General features: G+C 40.9%; 1 protein-coding gene across 1 annotated transcript in view; it reads right to left on the bottom strand.

Annotated features, from left to right (window-relative positions):
• Positions 1-27606, bottom strand: part of mfn2 (mitofusin 2) — a 68293-nt gene that overhangs the window by 25403 nt on the left and 15284 nt on the right. Inside the window, exons 3-9 of the mRNA XM_033629004.2 lie at positions 27204-27339; positions 26439-26601; positions 24824-24948; positions 23314-23422; positions 22020-22127; positions 13670-13823; positions 12474-12541 (exon numbers count right to left, since the gene is read on the bottom strand). Of these exons, the coding sequence (XP_033484895.1) occupies positions 12474-12541; positions 13670-13823; positions 22020-22127; positions 23314-23422; positions 24824-24948; positions 26439-26601; positions 27204-27339 (863 nt within the window). The remainder of the gene's footprint in view (positions 1-12473; positions 12542-13669; positions 13824-22019; positions 22128-23313; positions 23423-24823; positions 24949-26438; positions 26602-27203; positions 27340-27606) is intronic.

The following is a 27606-nucleotide window of genomic DNA, read 5'->3' as shown; positions in this document are numbered from 1 at the left end:
AGTTCTTTTTGAGGGGAGCACTAACATTAGAGCTGCACCATTTGATAAAAATGTGTGACTGCGATTATGGTGGACAATATTACGATTTGTGATTGTGATTACAATACAATAAATAAATGGTATCATGAGTCTTCTTGCTTGATTCAGTGTTTCCCCTACATTATATTAGGAGGGCACTGACCTGACCTGACCTAGTTATTGTTATGGACAGTGTGTAAATTACCATCAACAGACTGCTGTTATGCACAGTCAAATCTGCTGCTCGCACAGCAGCGCAGCACCACACGACACACAGCGGCGCTGAGTCTGTGTTGCATTCAGGCGTTGTCACGTAAATGACAAATTCCAGCATGTGAATAGTCCATTGTACAACACAGCAGCATGTCAAGTGGGCCGAGCTCGAGCAAAATTGCTAAATTTTTCACTTGTTATTATATAGGTTGTTATGGAGTCCGTGATTTCCCTGTGTCTCTTTGAGGTCTTGTTGTATGGCGTGACACTTACAAATGTAAGCCTCATTGTGCTTTGTTGTTTTATGAGGCTCTGGCAGCTTTCAGTTGTCTCTTTGTCTTCATCGTTACTTGGCTCGTCTTTCTCTCACATGCATTCTTCCTACTTTTCTCCGTGCTGTCTCAAGTGCTGATATAGATTGGTCGTGTTGCCGCAGGACGTGGCGATTTCAACTTTTAAAGTTTTACACAGCATGTCTTTCTGTTCAACGTCGCCGTGCCTGAATCCAAAGTTTCGCCATATAATAGGCGTTGGGTTATCTTTCGCTACCAACTCAGCCTGTTCTTGGTCGTGCTCATGCTCTTCTTCAGCATCTGTGTTGGTCACTGCTGCACGCCGGCTGGTCACCTGACCATACGTGCTGCACACACCAGGATAGCTTGTGGGCGTAATGTCAACAAACTCCACACACTATGAGAGAGGTAGTCACGTTCACAGACACACACGTTAACATTTATTTACATTAAATCGCAAATCGCAGCCTTTTATGTAATCGGACTGCCTGACATCGCGATTGCGATTAGATTAATTGTGCAGCACTAACTAACATTTAGGGAAATATGCTTGTTTGCCCTCTTAGCTAAGTCACCTCTGTGTCTCCAGTACAGAGAAGGGCGCAGAATGTGTTTAGCCTAGCTTTTCACAAGCAGGGGAAACTGCTTGCCTCCTCCTTGCCTGGGTATTTCCTACATTCAGTGAATGTAGAGTCTGTAGGCAAACCCCAAAGATCTTGCCTCCGGAAGAAGAGCGGAAGAGCCCTGGTTTCCGGTTGTAGGCTGTTTGTAGTCCGTGTGATATTGACCAATCACGTTTGAGCCTGCTGCAGTTGTTGCCAGGTTAAACGGTCCGTGCGGTGAACTAATGAGGCAGAACATAATTGGCGTCACTGCAAACTCTGAATCCATCGCAATGGTTCAGCATATTTGCTCATATGTAAACGGAAGTCGGAAAGGGAAATTCCTCCTCCGCCCAAATCAAACCAGAATGCCAAACAATCGGGGGTCTGCCCCCAGAGGCTGTATCGCCGTCTGCCGGAAGTCAGACGCCGAATACAGCCGATGGTTTCCGAGAATGGGGATTTGCCAACAGACAAACTTGGGGACTGACGATGATCAGAGTGACTCCTAAAAGCCGAAGCCTTTGCCAGTGATATGAAGATATTTGGCTTGTTTTCCCATTGATGTCTGAAGTTTGTGATAGAAGTAGTATTAAATAAGTACAAAATTTAATTTCCCCTGACACAGTTTGACATTGGCATCCTTCACGTATAACTGACACTTGCCACACCGACATGCACGCGCACGCGCACACACACCCACACCCACACACCACACACACACACACCCACACTCTAACCGACTGCACGGCACTGTCCCTGGTACTGAATGGAGTGGAGGAGAGATGGACAGAACGCGTCACTTCAGTTCAGCTGCTTGGGGACGGAGGGAGAGAGAGAGAGAGAGAAAGCTGCATGGCATGGGCAGACAGACAAAATGATCTTGTTTTTTACATAATGAGCCTAATGCTGTTGGCTACTATGTTGTTGATTTCAGCAGTCATCTCTCAGTAGTTAAAGCTGATCATAAATTCTATTATTTTGCATCGTGAAATAATAACAATATAGTAGACTGTATTTGTAATCCCCTTTGCATTTTGTGACTCTGCTCTGTCAAAGGTGCTGCATTAAATAAACCTAATGCCTGGTACACACTACATGATATCAGCCCGATCATAGCCCGACGCAGCCACATACGGTGTTGGCATGGATCGTGAACGACAGTCGGAGAGGAAGTCTAGCATGTTTGATTTTTTGTCAATCACGACTTCTCCCGTCACAGCCGTTGACTAACAGAAACACAGAGTGATCTGCTGGACAACTGTAGGTCAACAGCACCACAGCCTTTTTGATATTTCCTCTAGGGACGTTACCACACAGTAAAAAGGGAAAAATTGTGGTGTGAAACAGCAGAGACACTTTATCAACCTGCTGAGTACTGCCATTAGCATCAAGCTAGTCTGAGTGGACGCAAGTTCGCTGCATAGATCAGCCTCTCATTGGGCGGAATGAGCCACCCGCTGAAGTCCCGCCCTAACACCTCCGGTTGTCATAGTCGACAAACGTCCTTTACTAACTTTTGCGGTGTTTGATCTTGTGGGGATGTAGCCATTTTCTGCCATGGTTCGCGTCCTGTAGGCGATATTTTTGTGGGCGTGTTACACCAAAACCTGTTTCCCCCCAGCAATATTTTTGCAAGAGCACCGTTGCTGTGGCACCGCCAAGAACGATTGTGATTGGTTGAAAGAAATAAAAAAGCCGGGGCGTTTTTTTTCTCCAATCTTAAAGTGAGAGTCGGTGCAGCCAGACCTTTCTTTTCTTGAGAAAGGTCTGGTGAGCGAGACTAGCGGCTGCTTTCCTGGCAGAGTAATGTGTATTTCAGGCAGAGACAATCTTTGGTCACGTAACGCCAGGGCCACACCGCCCGCGGAAGCGCTGTGAATAGCCTCGAAGTGCCGAGAAGCGAAGCCAGTTTCCTTTCGGTGCCCATGTTAACCGATTGTGTCATCCACACCGGCCACGGAGCTGCCCTGCAGTGATCGTTTCGGCGTCTGGTCTATTTTCTGCGCAAGCCGCGCGCGAATGTGTCAAGCTGGGCAGTTACCCATGATGGTAAAACAGCCCCAAATGTGATGGAGACAACAGCTGGGAGCAGAACCGCTTGTCGACCGGTGTGGAGAAATGCGCATCTGATGTGAACGGGCTTGCGCGAGAATTTCGCTGCGATCGCTGCCCAAACGTACCTGAACAGCCGAGCACACAGGTATGTGGCGTGTCAGAGGAGAAACGAGCCATTCACATTTCTGTCTTTGTGGCAGGTAACCATCCACAAACCTCACCGCACTTTAGGGACTGTTCTTTACTTATGAAGGGACTGTTCTGTACTTGTATGTTAATCAGTTGGTGCAGTTTCACTTAAGTAAAAAAAAAATGACTGAACAACTTTCACTTGTATTGGAGTAGTATTTGACCAAGAGTATTTTTACTTTCACTCAAGTCATGTCATTGAATACTTTGTCCACCACTGATCAGACATTCATGTTTATATAGGGCAGGCCCTGCTGTTGCAGTCTGGTCGAGCTAAAATCTTATGTCTCGACTGTCCAAAGGGGACTGAAGTCAGTGATTTATGTAAAATTCCTTAATGAAAGATTGTTTTTGCATTGTAGTAAGAATACTACAGAATTTATTAACCCAAATATTACACTTAATTGTTGAAACAGTTATTCATATTTTAGCATACATTATTACTAATATTAGTGCACACTAATAAAATATTGATTGAGAATCGTATACAAGACCCAAATGACATGCTAAATAATACTGATAGCAAATTACAACACTTAAAAGCAATTTTTATTGGGTTGCCTGGTAAAATATCTGCCTGGCTGGTAAAAAATTTCAAGTGAAAATGGTAAGTGAAAATGTTAGTTTTGGACCCTGTTCATAATGGAGACAGAAATTAAGTAAGAGAATAAAAACATAGTGGTTTTACTTAGCAAAACTGCAGAGGCTACTGGCTTCATTTGAAACAGACTACATTATAAACGGGCTTTTGTTTATTATTCCCTCTGTAATTATTTATATTTTTACTTTTTATCTGCTCTCGTTTGCCTTGATAAAGTTAATGCATCACGCCGTCATTTCAAACTCAACACTTCCTGTATCTGTTTCAAATTATAAGCCCCTTATAACTTTGGTTGAGAGAATCCCTTCATTTTTTAAATAGGCTTTTATTGTGAAACATTTGCAGGAACTTGTTGTGGAGGATTTAGTGACTTGCATGTTTGTATACAGTACTTTTTTACACTACTACAATATCAGTTCAGCTGGCCCACGAACAGACACAGTGACTGAAATACTAGTAAAAGTAATAAAAATAGGACAAGAATAACCCGATGACATCACACACTTCATGAGAGACGACCGGGATAGTAGATGTGTAGTCTGTCGGCCAAGTCACGGCACAATTTTATGCCTCCACAATCGCGTAATGTGACATAGTGACTGTCAGAACGGACAGAAATGTTGTGTAGTGTGAACCGGGCATAACTTACTTTGTTAGTAAATCTATAATATACAATAGGACGGATAAAAAATATATACTTTCTGATGTAAACTGAAACTGCTACATTTAGCTGTCCTGCAGTGTTTTTATTACAATCCTTTATTTGTGGCAGCTGCCACAATGTCAAAATTGACTGCCACTGATGTTCCACTTCTACAGATTTTATTTCATTGTGGAGTTGCGCACAAAGCATTGATTCACTCAGCCCCTCCTTGTCCCTCTCCCTCCTTTTCTTTCTCTCTCCAAACTCCAATTGAGACAAAAATAAGGATGCCACGGTCCCTCTGCCTCACTCCCTACCTCTGGGTGGAAACTCCAGAAAGGGACTTTCAGGAGTAGCTGTAGCATCTATTACTCAACTGGCACAAATCCCAGTGGGGGGTCACAGCAGGCTGGGTCTAACCTGTGTAACAGCAGCACCAGAAAGTTTGCTGATACGGTTTTTTTTCTTTCTTAAAATTAACATGACATGGAACTTCCAGATTACCTTTATAACGGGTAAATTACAATTAATTAAACCTGAAACTGAACAGTATATTAGACCTAACCCTTATCAGTTTAAAGTTAGGGGTGTAATGGTACACAAATATCACGGTTTGGTACGTACCTCGGTACACAAGTCACGGTTCGGTTTTTTTCAGTACAGTAATGAAAAATATAGACAACTATTAAATATCTTTTACTTATTGGTAACCTTATTAAAACATACCACCACAGCAGTTAACTCTTTTTACACAATTTTTGAATGAAACAAATATATATAAAATCCTGCTTTTTCACATTGTTTGAATGAAAATAGAAATATAAAAGTGAAAAATAAAATCCTGCTGTTTTTTTAACACATTTTTTGAATGAAAAATATAAATATAAATTTCTGCTTAAACAAACAGGTGCGTAGGAAGAGGGCGTAACCCAAAACGTGTCCACAAAATCAAAGAAAGGTTCCCGCACACTGTATCGCTCTCAGTCAAACATTTATTGGCGTAACGTTTCGGTCGATGTGACCTTCATCAGACATATCAGAAAACATCTCTGCCCTACATATATGTACATCCCCGGTGGGTGCAGCTGACCAATCCGAGGACTAGGGGGCTCAACCTTTTTGATGAGTCTCACCTGTCAGAGGGCGATAACATTCAATTAACAGGTACATCAGAGTTTTACGTGATATGAAAAAAAAATTTTTGTATATACATTTTTTATATAAAGATAAAACACTATAATCCCTCGCAATGAAAGAGTTGAAACTGTATAAATAGGGGCAACCATGCCAATTATTTAAAAACAATTTTTAGATTTTTGAAAGTATACAAGCAACAGTAAATGCCAGTAAATAATCAACCTCTTCTTTAGAAGGAGGGGAGAAAAAACAACCAAAGTTGAAGCGAAGCAATCTTTTGCAGTGTGTCCAAAAGCCCCTGGATACCCCAGCAGAGGCAGAGGGACAGACCGCAAAAATAATGCTCCCTACACATAGCTCTTCCTGCAGGCAGCAGATATTACAGTCAGGACAGACAGAGAATAAATAAACATCTACAACATTACATTCAGCAACAATTCATCATTTAGTCCCTTTGGTGACAATGTCTGTAACGTAAAGATCCAGAACGCTTCCCTTCTTTTTAGAAGCAAGTCGTGGTCTCCACCCCTAGGTGGCAACGGAACCTGTTCGATCCCACAGAAGCGGAGGGAGACTCACTACTCGCCCCTTTATCAGAATTTGTCGACTACTTTATCAAACCGGTGGTACAAACACTGCCAGCATATCTAAGAGATACCACAGACTTCTTGAATAAGATATCTGCTGTAACCAATCTACCTGAGAACATTTTCCTATTGACATTAGATGTCTCAAGTCTCTATACAAACATACCACATGATGAAGGTTTGCATGCATTAAGTGTCTATCTTGAGAATCGTGATAATGCAGCCAGTCCTCCTAATAAGTTCATCATTGACTTAGCCGGTTTTGTCATGAAATACAACTATTTTTGTTTCGATAATGATTTTTTTCAACAGGTTTCTGGGACAAGTATGGGCACTATATGTGCGCCTAATTATGCCAATCTATACATGGGTTTTTTTGAAAGAAATTTTATTTTTAACCCTGACACCAATCGATATCTTCCCAGACTGTTAAAATATTATAGATACATTGATGACATTTTCTGCATTTTCCAAGGTGATATAGAGGAACTAAAAGATTTTCAGATTTTAATCAACGGATTTAAGAGTAATTTAAAATTCACGTGTGACTTTAGTAAAGAAAAAGTACACTTTGGTTGTTTTTTCTCCCCTCCTTCTAAAGAAGAGGTTGATTATTTACTGGCATTTACTGTTGCTTGTATACTTTCAAAAATCTAAAAATTGTTTTTAAATAATTGGCATGGTTGCCCCTATTTATACAGTTTCAACTCTTTCATTGCGAGGGATTATAGTGTTTTATCTTTATATAAAAAATGTATATACAAAAATTTTTTTTTCATATCACGTAAAACTCTGATGTACCTGTTAATTGAATGTTATCGCCCTCTGACAGGTGAGACTCATCAAAAAGGTTGAGCCCCCTAGTCCTCGGATTGGTCAGCTGCACCCACCGGGGATGTACATATATGTAGGGCAGAGATGTTTTCTGATATGTCTGATGAAGGTCACATCGACCGAAACGTTACGCCAATAAATGTTTGACTGAGTTATCGGCGTTAACGTGCTGCGTTATCGCGAGACTCTCATCTCGCGAAAAAAAAATTATTGTTATTATTGTGTGTGACGTTGTGGCGCGGATGTATACCTGGCCAAATTATGCCATGGGGGGGGCGAGAACAAGTCCAAACACATGTGAAATCATAATTAAGCTAGTTATCACATCAAACGCTAGCTGATATGGATGCTGTTAAGCCGGGTTTGCTTCAGGGCAAATTTGTCTGCACCTTGTGCAAAGCGGAATTAGTTTACTGTAGGAGTTCCTCGAGTCTCAAGTACCACCTAAAAGCAAAGCACCCGGGTGAGCTGCCTTTAGGTGTTGTTGTTAGCAAGGAAGATGCCGGGCCAAGCTATGATGTAGCTGGGAAAAGTGGTTTTCGTCAAACAACAATGTTCGAGTGCAACCGAGGCAAGCCCGTCAGCGCTGCTCAGTCAGCCAAGCTAACTAATCTGTTAGCTCAGTGGATTGCCATCAACTGTCGTCCTATCAGCGTGGTTGAAAATGATGGGCTTGAGCTGCTTCTCCAGGCAGCCACAGGCGACCCATCTTACAAGCTACCTGCGAGGCGAACCATCATGAGGAGAATTCATGACCAGCACGCCGCAGAGAAAAACGCTAAAGAGGAGAAGTTGGCAGGGACGACGTATGTAGCACTGACTGGGGACCATTGGACATCAGTCAACAACGAAAACTACCTCGGTGTTACTGCACACCTCATCGATGTCAGCTGGGAACTTCACTCGTTCGCCTTAGGTACGTTGTAACTTAGCTACTTCAGCCTAACATTTACACAGCTTAAGTTAACGTTATTAAGGCCAGACTAGCTAACATTAGCTACGTTTAATAACGTAATAACGTCTGCTGATTGCTAGTAGCCTAGCGAACTTATTCTGATCTACTTTCTGTCTGTCCTAGGTGTGACGAAAACAGAGGAGCGTCACTTTGCCGAAGCGTGTGCCAGGCAGTTTCTCGACGTCGCTAATCAGTGGGGGATAGCTGACAAAATCACCACTATTGGAACAGACAGCGCTCCAAACATGATAGCTGCAGGGAGGATACTGCCCTTCGAGCATTTGCCCTGCATCGCGCATCTTTTACAGAGGGCCATTGTTGTGTCTCTTCGGGATGGTGGTTTTGATGTTGTACTGGCCAAGTGTCGCAAAGTGGTGGGACATTTCAAGCACAGTCTGGCCAACTCAGACGAGCTGAATGCCCAGCAAGCCTCCCTTGGACAAGACCAGGAGCCACTCGTGCAAGACGTTCCCACACGCTGGAATTCCACCCTCGAGATGATCAAGCGCGTGAGACGCAACAGAGACCCACTGCACACAATGCTGACCCAGCAGAAGCACAATCTGACCCTCCCAACAAACACTGAATATGAGAAGCTGGAAAAGCTGGAGAAACTCCTGGAGCCATGCAGGTATGGTCTACAAAGATGGCTAGGTAATGAAAAGGCTTACTAATTCTTGAACATTTTCATTGCCAAATATTAGAGTAGAACAGCTTTCTTGTGCAGTGTGTGATGCATTTTCATTATTTCAGTAACACACGCTGTCCTTGGCAAAATTCAAATGAAACATTTTAATCTAGATTAATACAGGTTAACTCCAGAATTAGAGTGAGATTAATCTAGATTAAAAAAAATAATCTATGCCCAGCACTAATAAAAAGTATAGTGCAGCTGGTCAGCTTTAAAGCCTGCTGAGATTCAGTTTTACTAGGAACTTACTTAGCTTTCCCACTTTGTTAAAGTGCAGTAAACAAAACATGCTTATATCTAAAGTGCAGCTGAAGCAATTTTACTCAACTCCAATGGCGTTGGTTATTTCTTTAGCGCGATGGTCAGGGAAACGCTTTTTCTTTTTAAACGACGACGATATCGTAGTTTGCACCAGATTGCTTTTTCTAGTCGTGCCTGTTAACGTTCAAACTCAGGTGGTGTCGCTTTAGATGCGTTAGCATGTTAGACGTGTTTCCAAGTACATACCCGACCACTGTTCTGCAGTGTCGGCACACTGCTTTTGTCTTGTCCACTTGTTTATTTCCATCTTCGTATTTTACCCTGAAACCAAAGTGTTCCCAAACGGAGGACTTGACGTTTGCGGGTGGGTCTTCAGGTTCGTCAGGCTCACTTGCCATGTTGTCAAAATGTGAGAATGCGCTGCACAAAGTGAAGGCAGAGATCTACGGTCGGACTCGGTCATGTCTGTCGGGGAACTAGATATTTTAAATGGTTCAGCTCGCAAAAACGGAATTAAAATAAAACAAAATAAAATAAAATAATATCCTGCGCCCAATAATTCGGTACAGGGTCATGCCGAACCGAAAGTCGCGTACCGAACGGTTCGACACAAATACACGTACCGTTACGGCCCTATTTAAAGAAGAATTAAATATATTAATATGGATAAATACAAAACTCTATTAATTAATTCACCTATTAAGTAAAACCAATCCCAACTACAATAATTTAACATTAGATCACAGTTGAAGTACTAACAACAAAATCAATTTTAAGTTATCAATAACTGTACCCCCAACTCAGAAGAGACTCAGCAGCCAGACATTCCTCCATTATCTGTTTAAAAGTGGCTAAATCAACACCACACTGATACAGCCATAGCCAGACGTGCACCTCCCCAGAAATGTAACTACACGTCACAGCAACACAGACCTCCTGTCAATTTTTGTAAGATGAAAACCATTTCCCTGAGTGGAAACAAAGCTTTTATTTACTTTGATTTCACAAATAAGAAACAATAAATTGTGAGGACAAAAAAGTCCCCACAAAATAGCATTTTAAGTCTTGTGTGGGATTCATTCTGGCTTTACACGAGTAGAGGAAATGTCCGCTAGCCACGAGGCAAATTTATATAATGTAAAATGCCATAGGCTTGTGCTAAAACACTACCATGTTGTATTTGACGGAAATCTGTCCAGCAAAAGACAAGTGTTTTGCCTGTGAATCCTGCGAGTTATAGTGAAGCCGATTTGTGTACTCCTGTTTGTAATTGTCTCTGTTAAGCCATATTTAATGTGTGTTTTAGGTGTGTTTCGAATCAGATGAACTTTACAGCACTTCACAGAAACTCCACCGTCAACTAGCGTTTTGGAGGTGTAACTGCAGAGTGACGCAGACACACCACTGCACAACTATAAATGCTCACAACGGCATAGGCCAAGTGTAGAGCTGACGCACAAGTGTAAGTCCGCCTTAACAGTCCACCTTAAGTGAGCCTGGACAGGTTCTGATGGGAGGCTAACTTTGCTCGCTACCTATGGGGCTAACTTGCATTACTTTAATCAGCAGGTGGTAAGTAAGACATTGGAACGTCACTGACAAAGAGCCTAAACTGTAAATACATCACACCACTACGTTTAACTTTATACTCTCTGCTCTCTCTCAACACACTAAAATCTTATTTCTGGTTGTTACACAGGGTATATGCAGGAATCCTGAGGTTAATTTCAATACCTTTTTAAGACTTTTTTAAGACCTTCCAAAAAACCTTAAGACCTCATCACCACTTTAAGCTGTCGTGAGCAGCAACACATCTTTAACTTACTAAACAGCTGTAGTTTGCAATTAAATCTGTGGAGCACAAACATACAACAGAACTCAGATAAGATGAGAAGGAATAAAGCTTGAAAGAATAAATTAAACCAAAGGCAGGTTTATTAAAATACACCTTAGGTCATAACAAGTAACACAGCTCTACAGCTCAACATCAGCTATTCAAGGCCAACTTGCTGAAAACAACAACCTTATGGCTAGCCCCTTGCATGTGGGATTTAGGGCTGACCCAAAAAATTCGAAGCTTCGTTCGATGGCATGGGATTCGATTGTGAAAAAAAAACCAACAATGAATATTCGGCCTTTTTTTCTCCCGTTTTTTTGGGGGACCTTGAATGCAACACTAATCATGCTGTCCGTTTACGGTTGTTTTTTTCCCCTTTAGCTATATGTAAACTCAAAGAACGAGAAGCAATGTCTGTTAGGCATATAAGATTTCATGTTCCACTTCCAGTTTGTGTTTTTAATTGATTGATTGTTTTTGGTTAGTTGACAAATAAAGGCCGGCCCCATTAGGCCGAGTAAAGAAGTCATCTGGTCTGATTGTTGCATGAATTGCCTAAAAATGTTTCACAGTAAATAAGAGAACAGGGATATTATTATTACCACAAGTTATTTGAAATGGACAAAGGTATTCTTTTTTTGTTTTTTAAGATTTTTTTTGGGCATTTTTTGCCTTTAATGGACAGGACAGTTAAGTGTGAAAGGGGGAGAGAGAGAGGGGATGACATGCAGCAAAGGGCCACAGGCTGGACTCGAACCCAGGCCACTGCGGCAACAGTCTTGTACATGGGGCGTCTGCTCTACCACTAAACCACTGACGCCACGGACAAAGGTATTCTTTACTGGTGAGTTAAGGGAGAATAGCTATCATGTAATTAAAAAAGAAAACATCTCCGACAAGGAAACAGAAAGCCCGACATGCAATGAATGGAGACCTATTATCCTGCTTGAACACAAGACTAAATTCTTTCAACAATGTGACTCAAAATAATGATAAAATAGATTTTATTGATGTAAAATATGCTGATGGTGACATTTTCCACTGGTCTGCTGCGCTCTGAGTCTGGTGTCAGTGACACATGCTGCTCTGAGTCGCGCATCTGTCTGCTTGCGCTGCAGTACGCCGAGGGTTTTCACTTTTAGTGTTAAATCAAAAAGGTAAATACTACCTATCAGCAACCATAAGTATTTTTTCGTTTGTGAATATTTTTATCTTAATTCTAGGGTTGCAAGAAACTACCTTTTCGCCATAATTTTTAAGTTATTAACTTTTTTGGAGTTAATAACTTAATAACCCCCCCCCCCCCCCCCCAATGGCAGTCTGAGTGTGCCTACACATCGTTGTTTGTAATAGTCGCGAGGAGGAAAATAAATTATATCATATCATGGATACTTTTTGTCAAAGCTTTAATGCCAAGAAAATTTAATACTTCATAAAATCGCGATTAAGACTTTTTAATACTTTTTAATGGCCTTAATTTTCTGACATTTGATTTATCAACTTTTAATACTTTTTAAGACCCTGCAGATTCCCTGTTACATATGAGGATCTTACCTCAAATCGCCTCTCAAAGTTCTGGAACTCAAACATTCTGGCTTGAAATCCCTCTGCAAGAGCTCCACCTGAAACAGGAAAACATCTGCATTTTTAATATGATATGAAAAATTCATACCGTGATATTGGCAATATTTAGACTTGTTGATATATTGACGTCATACTGTTACCCATGGCAACAACAAACATGGCTGAAAGTTAAATTATTACAGACTCTGCGGTGGTTTCAAAAAGAGGAGCAGCTTCAGTAGCATGGATTAAACTGTGACGTCCTGAATGTTTTATGAACAGCCCTGGACTTCTCAGACTATTTTAGCGACTTACTGCTCAGAGGGAACTCATTCAGAGGCTCCTCTGGCAGCAGCACTGTGTCTCTTCCTCTCCTCTCACACTGTGCGCACACGGGAATAGGTGTCGTCAAGTGACTCTGTCATAAACCTTTGGTAATGTAAACCTATGTGACACTTGCGGCTTGACAAAAAACTACATGTATGTGAATGTGCAATAGTTATGGTAGCATAACGTCCAGTCACAGGTTACAGTGTGATGATTAGAGGACAAATGACAGAGCATAAAGGTCCAGGTGGGAAAAAACAACTCAGTCATTAATGATTTTACTAAAAGAGAAGGAAATCACCAGTTGATTTATATACATAGATCCCAGGGTACATTTTTTTGTATTTGGGAACTGTTTAAATGTGTAATTTGTGGTAGATTTTATTTTGTTAAACTATCAATACTGTATGCAGAATCTGAATCTCACTCTGAGTTACTGTTGTTGTCTACAGACTTAAGAAATGAGAGATCCTTTTTCTTTAGTTTTTGAAGGCAAGCTCATAGGTTGACACGTATCACTTATTTTGTTGCAATTCCATGTTCTAAAATTAACAACAGAATATTTCTATGACTAATTTGTCATATCGTTAAGAATATCATTATTACAAAAATACCCTGAAATATAGAGATATTATTATAGGGCCATATTGCCCATCCCTTGTGTGGTCTTTTCAAAGCTATGGTATGCATTAACCTTGTGTGGCTCACAATGTAGAATGATTGTCACTCCATCAAGACAACATATTACTGTGGCCTTGAACACTTGTGATCATTAATGACCTTTGTGATCGTTCTTCTACTCCAGCACCACCCCGTCACACCCAAACCCTGCCAGAATCCACACAGACTAGTATCCCCACCTGCTTCAGGCATTCCTTGGGCCTTCTGTACACGAGCCTGAAGTACTTCCTTGGCAGAGACGAAGAAGATGCGGTCACTGGCCTGGGCTCGGTCCACCACACCTAGCTCATCCACCAGGAAGTTGGTGCAGCGGTCCATATGCTGCATGCGGACCTGACACAGCAATGACACACTTAATTGAACACTGTTGTAATGCAACAATGGTAACCACTGAGCCACCAAGCTGCTGGCATACGTTCTTGTTTGTGGGGAAAATATAGGAAAAATTAGACAATCTGCAGGTTAACTGCTGGAGCCTATGAGTTGTTTTAAGTCTATTTATATAACAACCTGTAAATGAACCACAAGTTTCAATTGGACTGGGTGTGACGTCATGTCTCAGCCATGTCTCCAAATCTGGGCTAATAAACCCTACCTGCAGTATCAACATGGCTAGATAACACTGAAGCAGGGTATTCAAAGACAAAGGCGGGCTGCCTGGGTGATTTTGGCCGCCGCCTTGGTTAAAGCGTGTGTGTGCATGGGGGGCGTTCGGGTGTAGTGTCTTTTGCGCGCACAAACCCATTACTTTGAATGCAGACGCACGTCATGCGCGCTCACAACCCAAAGCAATGCCGTAGCAGCGCGCACTCGGTGCGACGCGCTTGTTATTTCCGTCCGGCGCACAGCTCCACGGACCTGCTTCTCCCTTCAGCGTTGTGTCAGAACCTGGGTCCCCCTCGGACTGTGTCTCTCCTACTGTTTCCCACAGAGCTGTGCCCTGTATATAAAGCGAAGCAGAGCTGCCAACTCTGACGCATTTGCTGTGAGGCGGTGCCAGGCGGCATACACATGCTGTCGTGTTGTGATCTGAATCAATCGCACAGATGAGACGTGTGCTGCCGGGCAGTGCTGCTGTGTTTTAACTATGTTCAGCAAACCACAGCGCTCGACAGTGCGAGTGTTTCACTCACATTTGCGACTAAAAATAGGTGTGTGCGAACTGTAAAAAATATTTAGGGGCACATGTGCGCATAAAAAAAATCAGCCGAAGCAGCCTATATTTTTGTCAATAAAAAAATATGATAATCTAACCGCAAATGTTGGAGGAACTCCAGCCACCTTCCCTCTTCCCTCTTCCCCGTGTGACACGGTTATGGGCAGTTTTCCAAGCCACTGTCGGCACAATGAATATCAGTCCCACTGTCGGCTGGGTGGGAATAAGTCAAAGTGTGGCGGAGAAGAGGGCCTGGGAAAAGCGGCAGACCTCCGGGGAAGCCTGCTCCGTTCTCCCCGCAGTTAGGGACCGTTCGCCACGGTACTGCTGCTGGGCAGGGTGGAAATAAGTCATGCAGAGTTTCAGAGTACCTGGAGAATGTTTTAGGATAGTAATAATATTATATAAGATAATCATATTGCAAAGATAATTATAAGATAATAAGATAATAACATTAAAGACAAAATTAAATTGCAATACTTTTTCAAAACTTGATGATTTTACCTTTCTGTACATTTTGTATACAAATTCATTAGGGATGTATCGGCCGCCGATATTAGCAAAAAACGTGCATCGGCATCGGATTGGACTGCATGGAAAAATGCCGATCCAAGAACTCCGATCCAGTTTTTCACAGAGTCTGATCCAGGTTTTCCGGCCAGCCCAGTGCTCTGCGATTCAAGCAGTCCATTCCAGTGAACTGCTCCAGCTCTTACTATTAATCCACCAGGCCAGCATGCAGACGGCAGACACACACGGAGGGTAGGAAGAGTAGCGGTCAATTTAGTTAACTGACTATTTGTTTTCTGCTCTGGTTTTTTGAGAGTGATATTTTTATTTAGTTTACACTCTTACTGTTTAAGTAAAGAGCACTGATGGCATTGTTTTGGGCACAATTAGTGAAATTGGAGCCATGGATGGACTATTGCTTGTTTAAACAGTTGTACAATATTGTGTGTGTTTTTTTTGTCCCCTCTGTTGGTCCCAGGAAACAGCAGCACCAGGCTTGCACTGACACTACTAAAATAACTGAAAAGGAAAGGCTGCATTGTTTGTTAAATGTCAACAATGTCTTGTGGTGTTAATCTATTTTTTATTTATTAGGGGGCCAAAGCACAAGTGTGTGGAGTCTTGCTGCTATTTTAATTTCAATGTTAGACATTTTAAAGATTTCTTGTGTTGATTCATTTTCTATTTATTAAGGGGCCAAAGCAGCCAAAGCAAACCAGCTATATCTTTTATTTAATGTTAATGTTCAAGTTTAAAGTTTGTTTATTTAACCCTGTTAACAATAAACAGGTCAGTTTCTCATACCAACTGTTGTGGATCATTCTAACTAACCTGATTAAGTAGTTGTTCTTTGCTTGATCAAACCTTTTCTAACATGACTGACAACAAAATAAGTGAATATGTATAATACGTGCTTGGATCAGATCGGTATCGGACAGAACTCAAGGCTGTAATATTGGTATCAGATCGGAAGCGGAAAAAGCTGGATCGGGACATCCCTAAAATTCATTAAATCATTTTGCTTGTAAATGTCTATTTGCATCACATTTATTATGGAAAACACATTATTTGATCAATTTAGATTGTGCCCCTAAAGTTCTTTGTGCACTCCTTACTTTTTCAACTTAGGAGCACATGTGCTCCTTGGGAAAAAAGTTAGCGTCAAGCCCTGAACCAGCCAGCAAGAAGCAAAAAACCTTCACCGAGGTGATGTTAGTTTGCCATTGGATATCCAATGGATATTCGCATATTCATTTTGGATTCAACAGTGATTTCCACCTCCCTCTCATAGACAGAAAACAGTGAGCAACATAGAGTAGGGCTAACACACCCACCCCCCCCCCACACACACACACTCAAACACTCACAAAAACACACTTTGTATTTTATAGGAATTTCCAAAAAATTAATTTGGTTTTCAGTGAAAAAGTCTATTTTCTTCAATAGCTTTCACATTACTGGACCCAGACACCCTCACCCATGTAGAATGGTTTGGACAAGTGGGCCTAATGAGGTACACCTCTTTTTAAATGGGTTCAATGCTCTTTCTATTTTATATAATTTTTTTTATACAAACATCATTGGTTTTCAGTGGAAAAAAAGTCTATTTTCTTCAATAGCTTTCACATTACTGGACCCAAACACCCTCACCAGTGTAGAATGGTTTAGCCAAGTGGGCCTAATGAGGCACACCTCTTTATAAATGGGTTTCATACTTTTTCTATTTTATACCAATGTTTTTAAACAAACGTCATTGGTTTTCAGTGAAAAAGTATATTTTCTTCAATAGCTTTCACATTACTGGACCCAGACACTCAACACCAATGTAGAATGGTTTGGCCAAGTGTAGGCCTGTTGCGATATGCGATAAGTCGGTTAATTGCATGGTAAATTAAAAGGGAGACGGAAACTTTTCCGGCCGCGATTAATTGCCATATTCATGCGTGTTTGTTTTCCTCGTCTCTCTCCACCAAAGAGACTGGACGACAAGAGCGTTCACTGCCATGCATCATCTGGCAGCCAGGTGAGTTGGTTCATTAGCGTAATGAACGGAGGGAAAGCTCTTGCCTAGTGAGGCACACCTCTTTATAAATGGGTTTCATGCTCTTTCTATTTTATACAATTTCTTTTAAACAAACGCCACGGTGTCTGGGGTGTCTGGGTCAAGTAATGTGAACGCTACTGAAGAAAATAGACTTTTTTCACTGAAAACCAATGGAGTTTGGTTAAAAAAATTGTATAAAATAGAAGGAGCATGAAACCCATTTAAAAAGAGGTGTGCCTCATTAGGCCCACTTGGACAAACCATTCTACATTGGTATGGGGTGTGTGGGTCCAGTAATGTGAAAGCTATCGAAGAAAATCAACTTTCTTTTCACTGAAAACCAGTGGCGTTCGTTTAAAAATTAAATATAAAATAGAAAGAGCATGAAACCTTTATATAAATAGGTGTGTCTCATTAGGCGACTTGGCTAGGCCTGTCACAATAACAAATTTTGCTGGGCGATTAATTGCGTCAGAAATTATTGCAATAGGCGATAATATTGCGTAACATTGTGCTTTTAAGACCATTTTTTATTATTGTTGTAATTTTGCTCTTTTTAAACTTATATAATGATAATAAAGGCATACTGATTCAAGTACACCCTTTTAAAGAGAAATAAACATTTATTTAACAAGAATATTTAGGTATGCCAAAAAAGAAAATTTAAATATCCGAAATAACACATAACATTATTGAAATAAATAAATAAAAACAAAAAAAATAGACAGTCTGTCTCTCACTCTCAGATGTGCAGTTTAGTTGCCTTATTAGGCCCACTTGGCCAAACCATTCTACATTGGTGTGGGGTGTCTGGGTCCAGTAATGTCAGAGCTATTGAAGAAAATAGACTTTTTTCGTAGACAACCAAATTAATTTTTTGGAAATTCCTATAAAATAGAAAGTGTGTTTTTGTGAGTGTTTGAGTGTGTGTGTGGGCAGGTGAGGGTATTACACCTTTCTATGTTGCTCATTGTTTTCTGTCTATGAGAGGGAGGTGAAAATCACTGTTGAATCCAAAATGAATATGCGAATATCTGTTGGATATCCAACGTCAAACTAACATCACCTCGGTGAAGGTTTTTTGCTTCTTGCTGGCTGGTTCAGGGCTTGACGCTAACTTTTTTCCCAAGGTGCACATAGATGCCAATATACAGTCAGGTCCATAATTATTTGGACAATGATACAGTTGTCATCATTTTGGCTGTGTACACCACCACAATGGGTTTTAAATGAAACAATGAATACCTGCTTAAAGTGCAGACTCTCAGCTTTCATTTAAGGCTTTTTTCAAAAATGTAGTATGAACCGTGTAGGAATTACAACCATTTCTTCACACAGTCCCCCAACTTTAAGGGCTCATAAGTATTTGGACAAACTAACATAATCATCAATTAAACAGTCAGTTTTAATACTTGGTTGCAAATCCTTTACAGTCAATGACTGCCTGAAGTGTTGGACACATAGGCATCATCAGATGCTGGGTTTCTTCCCTGGTGATGCTCTGCCAGCCCTTTACTGCAGCCGTCTGCACTTCCTGCTTGTGTTTTGGGTGTTTTGCCCTCAGTTTTGGCTTCAGCAAGAGAAACGCATGCTCAATTGGATTCAGGTCAGATGATATGACTTGGCCATTGCACAACATTCCACTTCTTTGTCTTAAAAATGTCTTTGGTTGCTTTTGCAATATGCTTCAGGTCAATGTCCAACTGCACTGTGAAGCATCGTCCAATGAGTTTTGAAGCATTTGGTTGAATCTGAGCAGGTAATGGTGCCCCAAACACTTCAGCTTTCATCCTGCTGCTCTTGTCAGCAGTCACATCATCAATAAATACAAGAGAACCAGTTCCACTGGCAGTCATACATGGCCATGACATAACAGTACCTCCACCATGCTTCACTGATGAGGTGGTGTGCTTTGGATCATGAGCAGTTCCTTCCCTTCTTCCTTCTCTTGTCTTCCCATCATTCTGGTAGTTGATCTTTGTTTTATCTGTCCATAGTATGCTGTTCCACAACTGTACAGGCTTTTTAGATGGTTTCTGACAAACTCTAATCTGGCCTTCCATTTTTAAGGCTAACCAATGGTTTGCATCTTGTGATAAACCCTCTGTATTTATTCTAGTGAAGTCTTGTCTTGCTTACAAGAGCAGCAGGATGAAAGCTGAAGTGTTTGGGGCACCATTATCTGCTCAGATTCAACTAAATGCTTCAAAACTCATTGGACGATGCTTCACAGTGCAGTTGGACATTGACCTGAAGCATATTGCAAAAGCAACCAAAGACATTTTTAAGACAAAGAAGTGGAATGTTCTGCAATGGCCAAGTCATATCATCTGACCTGAATCCAACTGAGCATGCGTTTCTCTTGCTGAAGCCAAAATTGAGGGCAAAACACCCAAAACACAAGCAGGAAGCGCAGACGGCTGCAGTAAAGGGCTGGCAGAGCATCACCAGGGAAGAAACCCAGCATCTGATGATGCCTATGTGTCCAACACTTCAGGCAGTCATTGACTGTAAAGGATTTGCAACCAAGTATTAAAACTGACTGTTTAATTGATGATTATGTTAGTTTGTCAAAATACTTATGAGCCCTTAAAGTTGGGCGACTGTGTGAAGAAATGGTTGTAATTCCTACACGGTTCATACTACATTTTTGAAAAAAAGCCTTAAATGAAAGCTGAGAGTCTGCACTTTAAGCAGGTATTCATTGTTTCATTTAAAACCCATTGTGGTGGTGTCCAGAGCCAAAATGACAACAACTGTATCATTGTCCAAATAATTATGGACCTGACTGTATCAAGTTAAGCTAGTTAACAAGAATACTAATGTTTTTGTTACCTATGTTAAATCGCTTGCTAGCTACTTTCATGCTAGGAATAAACCCACTCACCCTTAATTTCTGTGCAGAACTTGTGCTCACTATTGCTTTGTACATATCTTTTTAATCTTTATTGCCACAACAGAAAGAGCAGGGTCAGGGAGAAGACAGTGGACCAGAGGCCAGCAAGGATGATCATGCAGGGTCTTCACAGGTGAGGAGAGATTATAACTGGCTGAGAGAAAATATCTATAGCATAAAAGTGACTTTGAGGTCATTTTCAAAGCAATTTCACTACTACTATTCCTAATTCTATTTCAAAATTTAGCTTTCCACATATTTTTTTTAATCTTCATTGCTACAATAGAAAGAGCAGGGTCAGGGAGGAGACAGTGGACCAGAGGCCAGCAAGGATGATCATGCAAGGTCGTTTTGCAGGTGAGAAGAGAATATAACTGGCTGAGAAAAAATATCTATAGCATAAAAGTGACTTTGTGATTAATTTCCACAGCTTTGTCAAAAAGCATTTGGAGAGCTTTGTAAATGTTAAAAAATGAAATGAAATGGCCTAGGTCTAGGCACTATTAGATTTGCATAGTCTAAAAATATATCATGAAATGCTCTTTAGACTACAATAATACACAAAACATATTATTATTCCCAAAATAATATTTTAGTTAGATGTTAATCAAAATATATTCAACCATGAATTTTGTTTTAAATCCAAAATGGGTCTTGTGTCTATAAAGTAATAGGCTATATGCCACACAGGCAAGTCCTGGTTTCTGGTTTTAACTAGTTCAGTCACTCTGAGCTGCAGGTTCACTTGTGAAGGCCCTGCAAGTCAGGGTGGCTTTGAATATATGTAGGTATTGCCTAGGGATGCACCGAATATTCAGTAACCGAATATATTCGGCTGAATATTGCAAAAAAACACGCATTCGGTATTCGGTGGAATAAGTTAAAAGCAAGGCCGAATAATAGCAGCGGTTTTGATAACGCAATCAAACAGCGTGCCGTGACGGGCTGAGTAAAATGTCGGCAGTGTGGCGATCGTCCATCACAGCACTCGCATTTGCGACTAAAAATAGTTTTGAGCGAGCAAAATAGGCTTAAATCATTAAGCATGCTGTGCGAGCAGCCTACAGATTTCAACCAGCAGCACAAACAAAAGGCGAATCCCATCGATTGTGGGTTGAACGGGGGTCACAGACACAGACAGTAATGCATTCCTGTCAAATACGGCGGCCATCGACTTACCGACGACGGGAAGTCGGCTCCAATAATATCCTCTTCTTGGCATGTGGACTGCCCAGAAGTACCTGAACAGCCGAGCCAGCTGAACACAGGTATGTGACGTGTCAGAGGAGAAACGAGCCGTTCACGGCCCACAAACCTCACCGCACTTTAGGGACTGTTCTTTACTTATGAAGGGACTTGTCAGGGGAGGAGGGTGGCTGGTTGATTCTTATTTTCTTTATTTATTTTGATCCCCCCTATGTTAATCACTGATTGATGCTGTTTTTGAAGTATGAATAAGTCAATAAGTAATTTATTCCATTGAAATATCATTGATGTATTATAGAAAAGTGATTTATCTTTTTTATAAATGACAAAAGGCACATCTGCCTCATTTTCGCTGTGGTATCGTGATACTACTCAGAACCATGATATTTTCATTGGTATCGTACAGTGGGTCCCAATTTTGGTACTGTGACAACACTAATCTGGAGGGGGTTCATCTGCAAAAACTAATGAAAAACTAAACAACACTATTCGGTATTCGGTATTCGGTACTCGGCCAAGCGTTTAATATTATTCGGCTTCAGCCACAAATTTTCATTTCAGTGCATCCCTAGTATTGCCCATCTCCAGAATGCTACTCCTAAACCCAACAGAATGCAGGAAATCACATCTACCACATCCAAAATTTTCTGGGGGAGGACCCAGTTTCGTGTATGTTCACAGATGTAAATGTTTTTTTCCAAAGTGGAGCTGACCAACCTCTTCCATGTATTCAGGTTCTGAGGCTGATGCGTCCCAGCGGTTGTTGAGGATGAAAATATTGGGACTGGAGAGCCGCTCATTGACTTTGTGAAAGAAGGACTTCTCCTGCAGGAAGACATTATTTACAACCGTTTTGAAAAATCACACAACCATGAGTGTGTCTCAAATCGCATACTTCTGTTAGTACACTTTTTTGGTAAACCAGCTATTCTTCTTCTTCGTCTCCTTTTTAAATGGCAAATTGCAAACAGACAGTGGAGCATTATCCCTAACATTTGACCGCTATCTCCACCCATACATAAACCAGAGTTACACCACAACATCAATACTGATTAAAATGTGCTGCCGTAGCTGGGAGCAGGTTAGCTAGCAAGCACTCACATTATTGTTCACGGAACCAAATCATTACAGACCCAACAAACATTTCTGACAGCATCTATCTGGCAACAGTATTGGTACTTTGTGCAAAAAACATGTATAATTAACAGGTTCCTTGTTGTCCCCAGTGGCCATGTCAAAAGTTGAGAAGTTTGCTTTGTCACAAAGATGGCAACCATTGACAGTGAGAAGTGTCCATCATTCTACACTCAACTTTTGGACCGCTTGGAGTGCACCAGTAGTACACTGCATTTTCCCGTACTATGCAGCATGAACGCACTTAGCGCAATTGTGCGCTCAAAATTTTAAGTGTTTAGTCCAGAAATATGTGATTTGAGACACACTGCATGAATTAAAATGGTGGGATTCTGCGTAAAATGTATATATGAAGAGGATGCAATGATTTGCCCACCAGAAAATCCTCCTACTTCACCAAATTTAGCGATGTGACAATGTTTTGTTATCTCTGGTATGTGAACAACAAATGTGTCAAGACCGAAAAACTACAGTTTGTAAGCTATGCTAGTGAAGAAATGTCAAGCAAGGTTGTGGTGGCTTTTTGCAGGTGAAGAAACTCCTGCTGTTGCTATAAAGATCTGTCCTGCCACCTAATAACCCTTCTCTTTATTCCCAGTTGACTGGTGAAGAAGTTCTTGTTACAAATCGAGACTCAATAGTCTATCAATGGCATAGCTGTCAGTGCTGAAAAAAAAAGAAAAAAGTGCAGATTGAAAACTAAATTAAATCGTGACCTTTAAGTTGACAGTCAAATGAAATGGTGGATTTGGAAAATCATGACCCCACCTAGAGCTGACTGACAGCTTCTGTCTCAAACTAGAGATTCTTTAGAGACCTTTTGCTCTTTTTAAACATACTGGCTCCATATAGGTGGACACACACTGTCATGTCTCACCGTCTGCATCAGTGTAGACTCAGAGTTTGCCACCAAAACAAATACATCAGCATCCAGGCAGAACTTGTCGATCCAGCTGTCCAGTTCTGTGGTAACATCAATACCTGGGCTGGAGGGGAAAACAGAAAGTAGGATAAGCCAATTGAAGTCTTACATAGGCATAGACCCTTTTAGGGCCGATGTCACAATGACGTCATTTTATTTGCCCAAGGCAAAGCACGACTCGCCACCACAGGGCAGTAGGCTACATAGGACTCTTAAAACTTCATCTTGTTGTGTTACTGGGAGGCAGAATAGAAAGAGTCATGGCACAAAACTTAAATTTTATCACATACCAGCCGCCACTGCCCATTACTAAGGACGAAAAGAACTATGGTTAAATGTGATAAGATGAAAGGACTGGACGGAGGCGATCATCTAAAATGTTTACATGTGCAGCGCACACTTTATATCAGGTTAGGAAAAAAGTATTTACTGTTGTAGGGATGAATAAAGTTAAGTGTATTAAGGGTTATCATGTCCACCTCATCAGAAATTAGGGAGGTATTAAGAGGAATATTGGATGTCTCCATAACAAAATGGAGGAAACCGTTCAAATGTCGTCCTCCTTTGTAAGACTGGCATAGTCATCAACCACAAAGACGGCCATCCCACCTTCAGCAATCCTGTCAAATCATCTGTCCACTGAGTGAGAGCATACGGGTCGGCCAGTGTTTAATTTTTCAAGTAACACTCGTGGTCCCGTAGAGTGAGTGACCTGACATGGTGCGTTCACAAATTCAGTCTGATGCTCTACACTAAAATGAGAGCCCTGCTGGTCAAAGGAACAGAGCATTATATTTCTATATACACTGACAAACGGTTAATTTAATCACACATTCACTCCGCTCGACGCAACTTAATGGTACATTCAGACAGCGCTCTGAATTTACGGGTCCAGTTTGTGCCAGAGTTCGCTCCAGCATTCAGAATGACTGTTTCTGAATGCATCACTTGCATCATCTTCCTCCATTGTCTAAAAAAAGCCAACATTCCTCGCTAGCTAGCGCTAGCTAATGTCTGTGGAGAATTGTTTTGCCTCCAGCTAAGCCCCACCCACCAATACAAGGTCATACTGTTTACTACGAGTAAAAGGGTCTATACATAGAGGTCTGTGTCTCTATGCATGCCAAGTATAGTGATGTGTCCACATTGTATGTATTATGATGTATTTCTAAAGAGGTGAACAACTTTTAATGTAATGAATTCCTTACGTTAACATGTAAAGACATCCATGTCCATATTGCTACTACTATCAATTTTAACTTGTGATTAATTGTCAAAAATATACTTGCATTTTGTAGGTTTGCCATTTTTATTCCACCACTATAGCATAAGCCCAAAAAAGGCATGTAATGATAGCATACATAAACTAACATAGTAAGAGTCATTTGTTTGACATTCACCATTCACCAAAAAAGCTTATGTACAAACAGGTGATGGTAATAAATTTGTTGATCAAATAACTGACCTGTCCACCAACACCAGGTCGTCCCTGAGCAGAGCACACTTGGCTTTAGGCCACATGACACAGACCAAGCTGCCAGCATCCAAGTCCTCGTCCTGGTGGAGAGCATGGGCCAGCTGGTTCACTGTCTGAAAACACACACAACATCAACACCAAATGGGTGTTGATCCAGCTTGAATATTGACCTCTACACATCAATTACCAATTTCTCATGATTACAACAGCTTATAATGCTGTTTGTGAATATGAATGAAACAAATTGTGACATTGGAAGTTAACAGAAAAAAACATGAATTTTTAATGAAAAATAGAACGATGAACTAGAAGAAGTATTAAAATCTCATATGAAGAGGTGTGTCCTGTGTTGTGATATATATTGATATTAAATGTGAGTCACTGGGTCACATATGCAAGTTATTGATAAAACCGCCATTATCTTCTATGAAAATATATGCAAAATATGTGAACAACACATTAATGAAAATAAGTGTACTACATGAGACCAATTTATTATAATAATTATTAATCATAATTTTTAAATTTCATTTTGTTTTATTAATTATTGGCAAGACACTGTGCTGCTCCTCTGTTTAATCTGTTCATTAGTCTACAGTGCGTCATCGTGTTACGCTAAATCAGTCTGTGAGATGAATGAAATTACTGCATAGCAGCACATGTGCAATCCAGTGTTGTACCGCTAGTTTGTGTGTGAGGTGGATCATAGCACATTGCCGTTCTTCTTGGTAGTTGTGGTCTATTTTGTGACATGGAGACAGGTTGCCTCTATATGGAGATCTGTTGCCTGCATCCAGGCTGTTCAAAAAATGCAGCAACATCACAGACGTTTCATATAAAAGACGGATATAATGCGGACAAAGTGTCTCTCACTCTTTCCCTCCCTCTGACTCTTTGGTGACGCGATGTGGAAAATGAGACGAATAGCCTGAATATAGCCCCCTCCCCCCACAAGGATTTTTATTTGTTCCAAACTACAATGGATTTAGGCCTACTTGATGCTTTTATTGTCATACTATAGTTTTGTGGCCTGTACTGCAAACCTTTAATTCCCTTTTGCTTCAGTGCAATGTGCAAAAGTGTTAATGTACAGCCCTACAATTTATTTTGTATAATTTTTCATTTCCATATTATGCAGCTGTATATTTTCAAACAGAAATTAAAAAACCTGTCTTTGGCTTTTATTTTGATCACAGTCTGTTTTAAGTGCTTGTGACATCTCAAATGTGGCTTTAACTTGCAACTGAAATTATGTAGCCCATTTCGTAAAAAATACTGAGATATATATATCGGCAGTCAGCACAACTCCGAGATGGGAATACCGAGATGGGAATTTCTGTCTTGATCACCCAACCCTTCTATCAGTGTTGTGATGTGCAGCAAAAGAGAGCGTGAAAGGTGTCAGTTGCAAGTCTACTTACGGTCATTGTGTGACTTGGAAGCTGTATGTGCACCAGTGGAGAGCTGAGAATTACATGCTCAGCTAAAAATGTATGTGCATAACTGTGCATCACGTGCTACATCAAGGCCTGCGTACACAGAGAAGACCAACATTTCACTTTTACAGACTGGAGTTGTGCAGAGTAGTCTGAGCACTGCTGACCTTTATGTTCTTCCTCTCCTCAGAGCCTTCAGTGAGGAGGAAGGCCTCATTGCCATCTGTGCCCTCCACTCTCAGGAAGCAGTTGGTGGTGTGTCCTATTCCAGAAGGCAGCACCTTGTCACACAGCATGGCGTTGATCACTGAGCTCTTCCCATTACTAGTCCTGCAAAACATAAACCACGCCTGTCAGCATTGCCTACAGTCTTTCCACAGCTTCACTTAGTTGATGTTTAAGCTAGTGTACAGTTTTTTCTGAATGCTTACACACTAACAGATTCCTAAAGCACTATCTTAACCAGTAACACTTGTCACCAATGTATTTACCAAGTGTGCTAAACTGAATTGCTAATGTCTTGCCATTTTATAACACAATTTTGCTAAACTGTAAACCGTTACATTACATTGCTACACTATTTGGCAACTGCTTTTCTATATGTGCTGTTTTAAGACAATATTGCATGTGATGTGGACAAAGTCTTCTGGCCAGACCCACAAAGATGGTGAGATCTAGCCTCATTTTGTTTATTGTTTTTTTTCCCACTTTTGTTGTTTAGGGAGTGTTAGAACATTTTGAGGATTTTTTTAAATGAACCATAACTGACATCCCCAGATTCAGAGGTAGCACCAAAGCAATCAGAAAAAACTGTAATAAACAATTAAGAAACAAGGAGTAGCTGTATTAAAACAAGTGAATTTGATAAATAAATATTTTAAATAAAAAACTCCTAAAATGAGACAGAGATGCTAATGAACAGATATTCATACCTCCCGAAGAAGACCACCTTCATATGCCTGCGGGCGAGCACTTCTCCAATCCCTGCCACCTTGGCGAGACAACCCTGGACCTCCTGGACCTGTTCCTCTGTGGTGACTGGGTCCAGCTCTTCATTTTTGTAAGTATCTAAATGTGGAGATCATCAAAGCAAGGGCAACATCTCTGGTTATATGTGGAGTTTCCATCAATAGCCTCTGTAGTCTAGCTGTATTATACCAACCTACATCAGATTTGGCATGTTTATAGACTGATGTCAAATATGATGCTACATGCAGTACTATTGTGATTACCAGGGGTGTGTTTAATGCCATTCATGTCAGATAAACATGCCACATTTAATGTATCCTTGAGGCCCAACCACAGTGTTAAAGTTGTTTTGAAGCCATTTGAAAG

The sequence above is a fragment of the Epinephelus lanceolatus genome, chromosome 8 (genome assembly GCF_041903045.1).
Source record: "Epinephelus lanceolatus isolate andai-2023 chromosome 8, ASM4190304v1, whole genome shotgun sequence".
Classification (NCBI taxonomy): domain Eukaryota; kingdom Metazoa; phylum Chordata; class Actinopteri; order Perciformes; family Serranidae; genus Epinephelus; species Epinephelus lanceolatus.
Note: the sequence above shows the minus strand (reverse complement) of the source record. Positions and strands in the feature narration are given on the sequence as shown.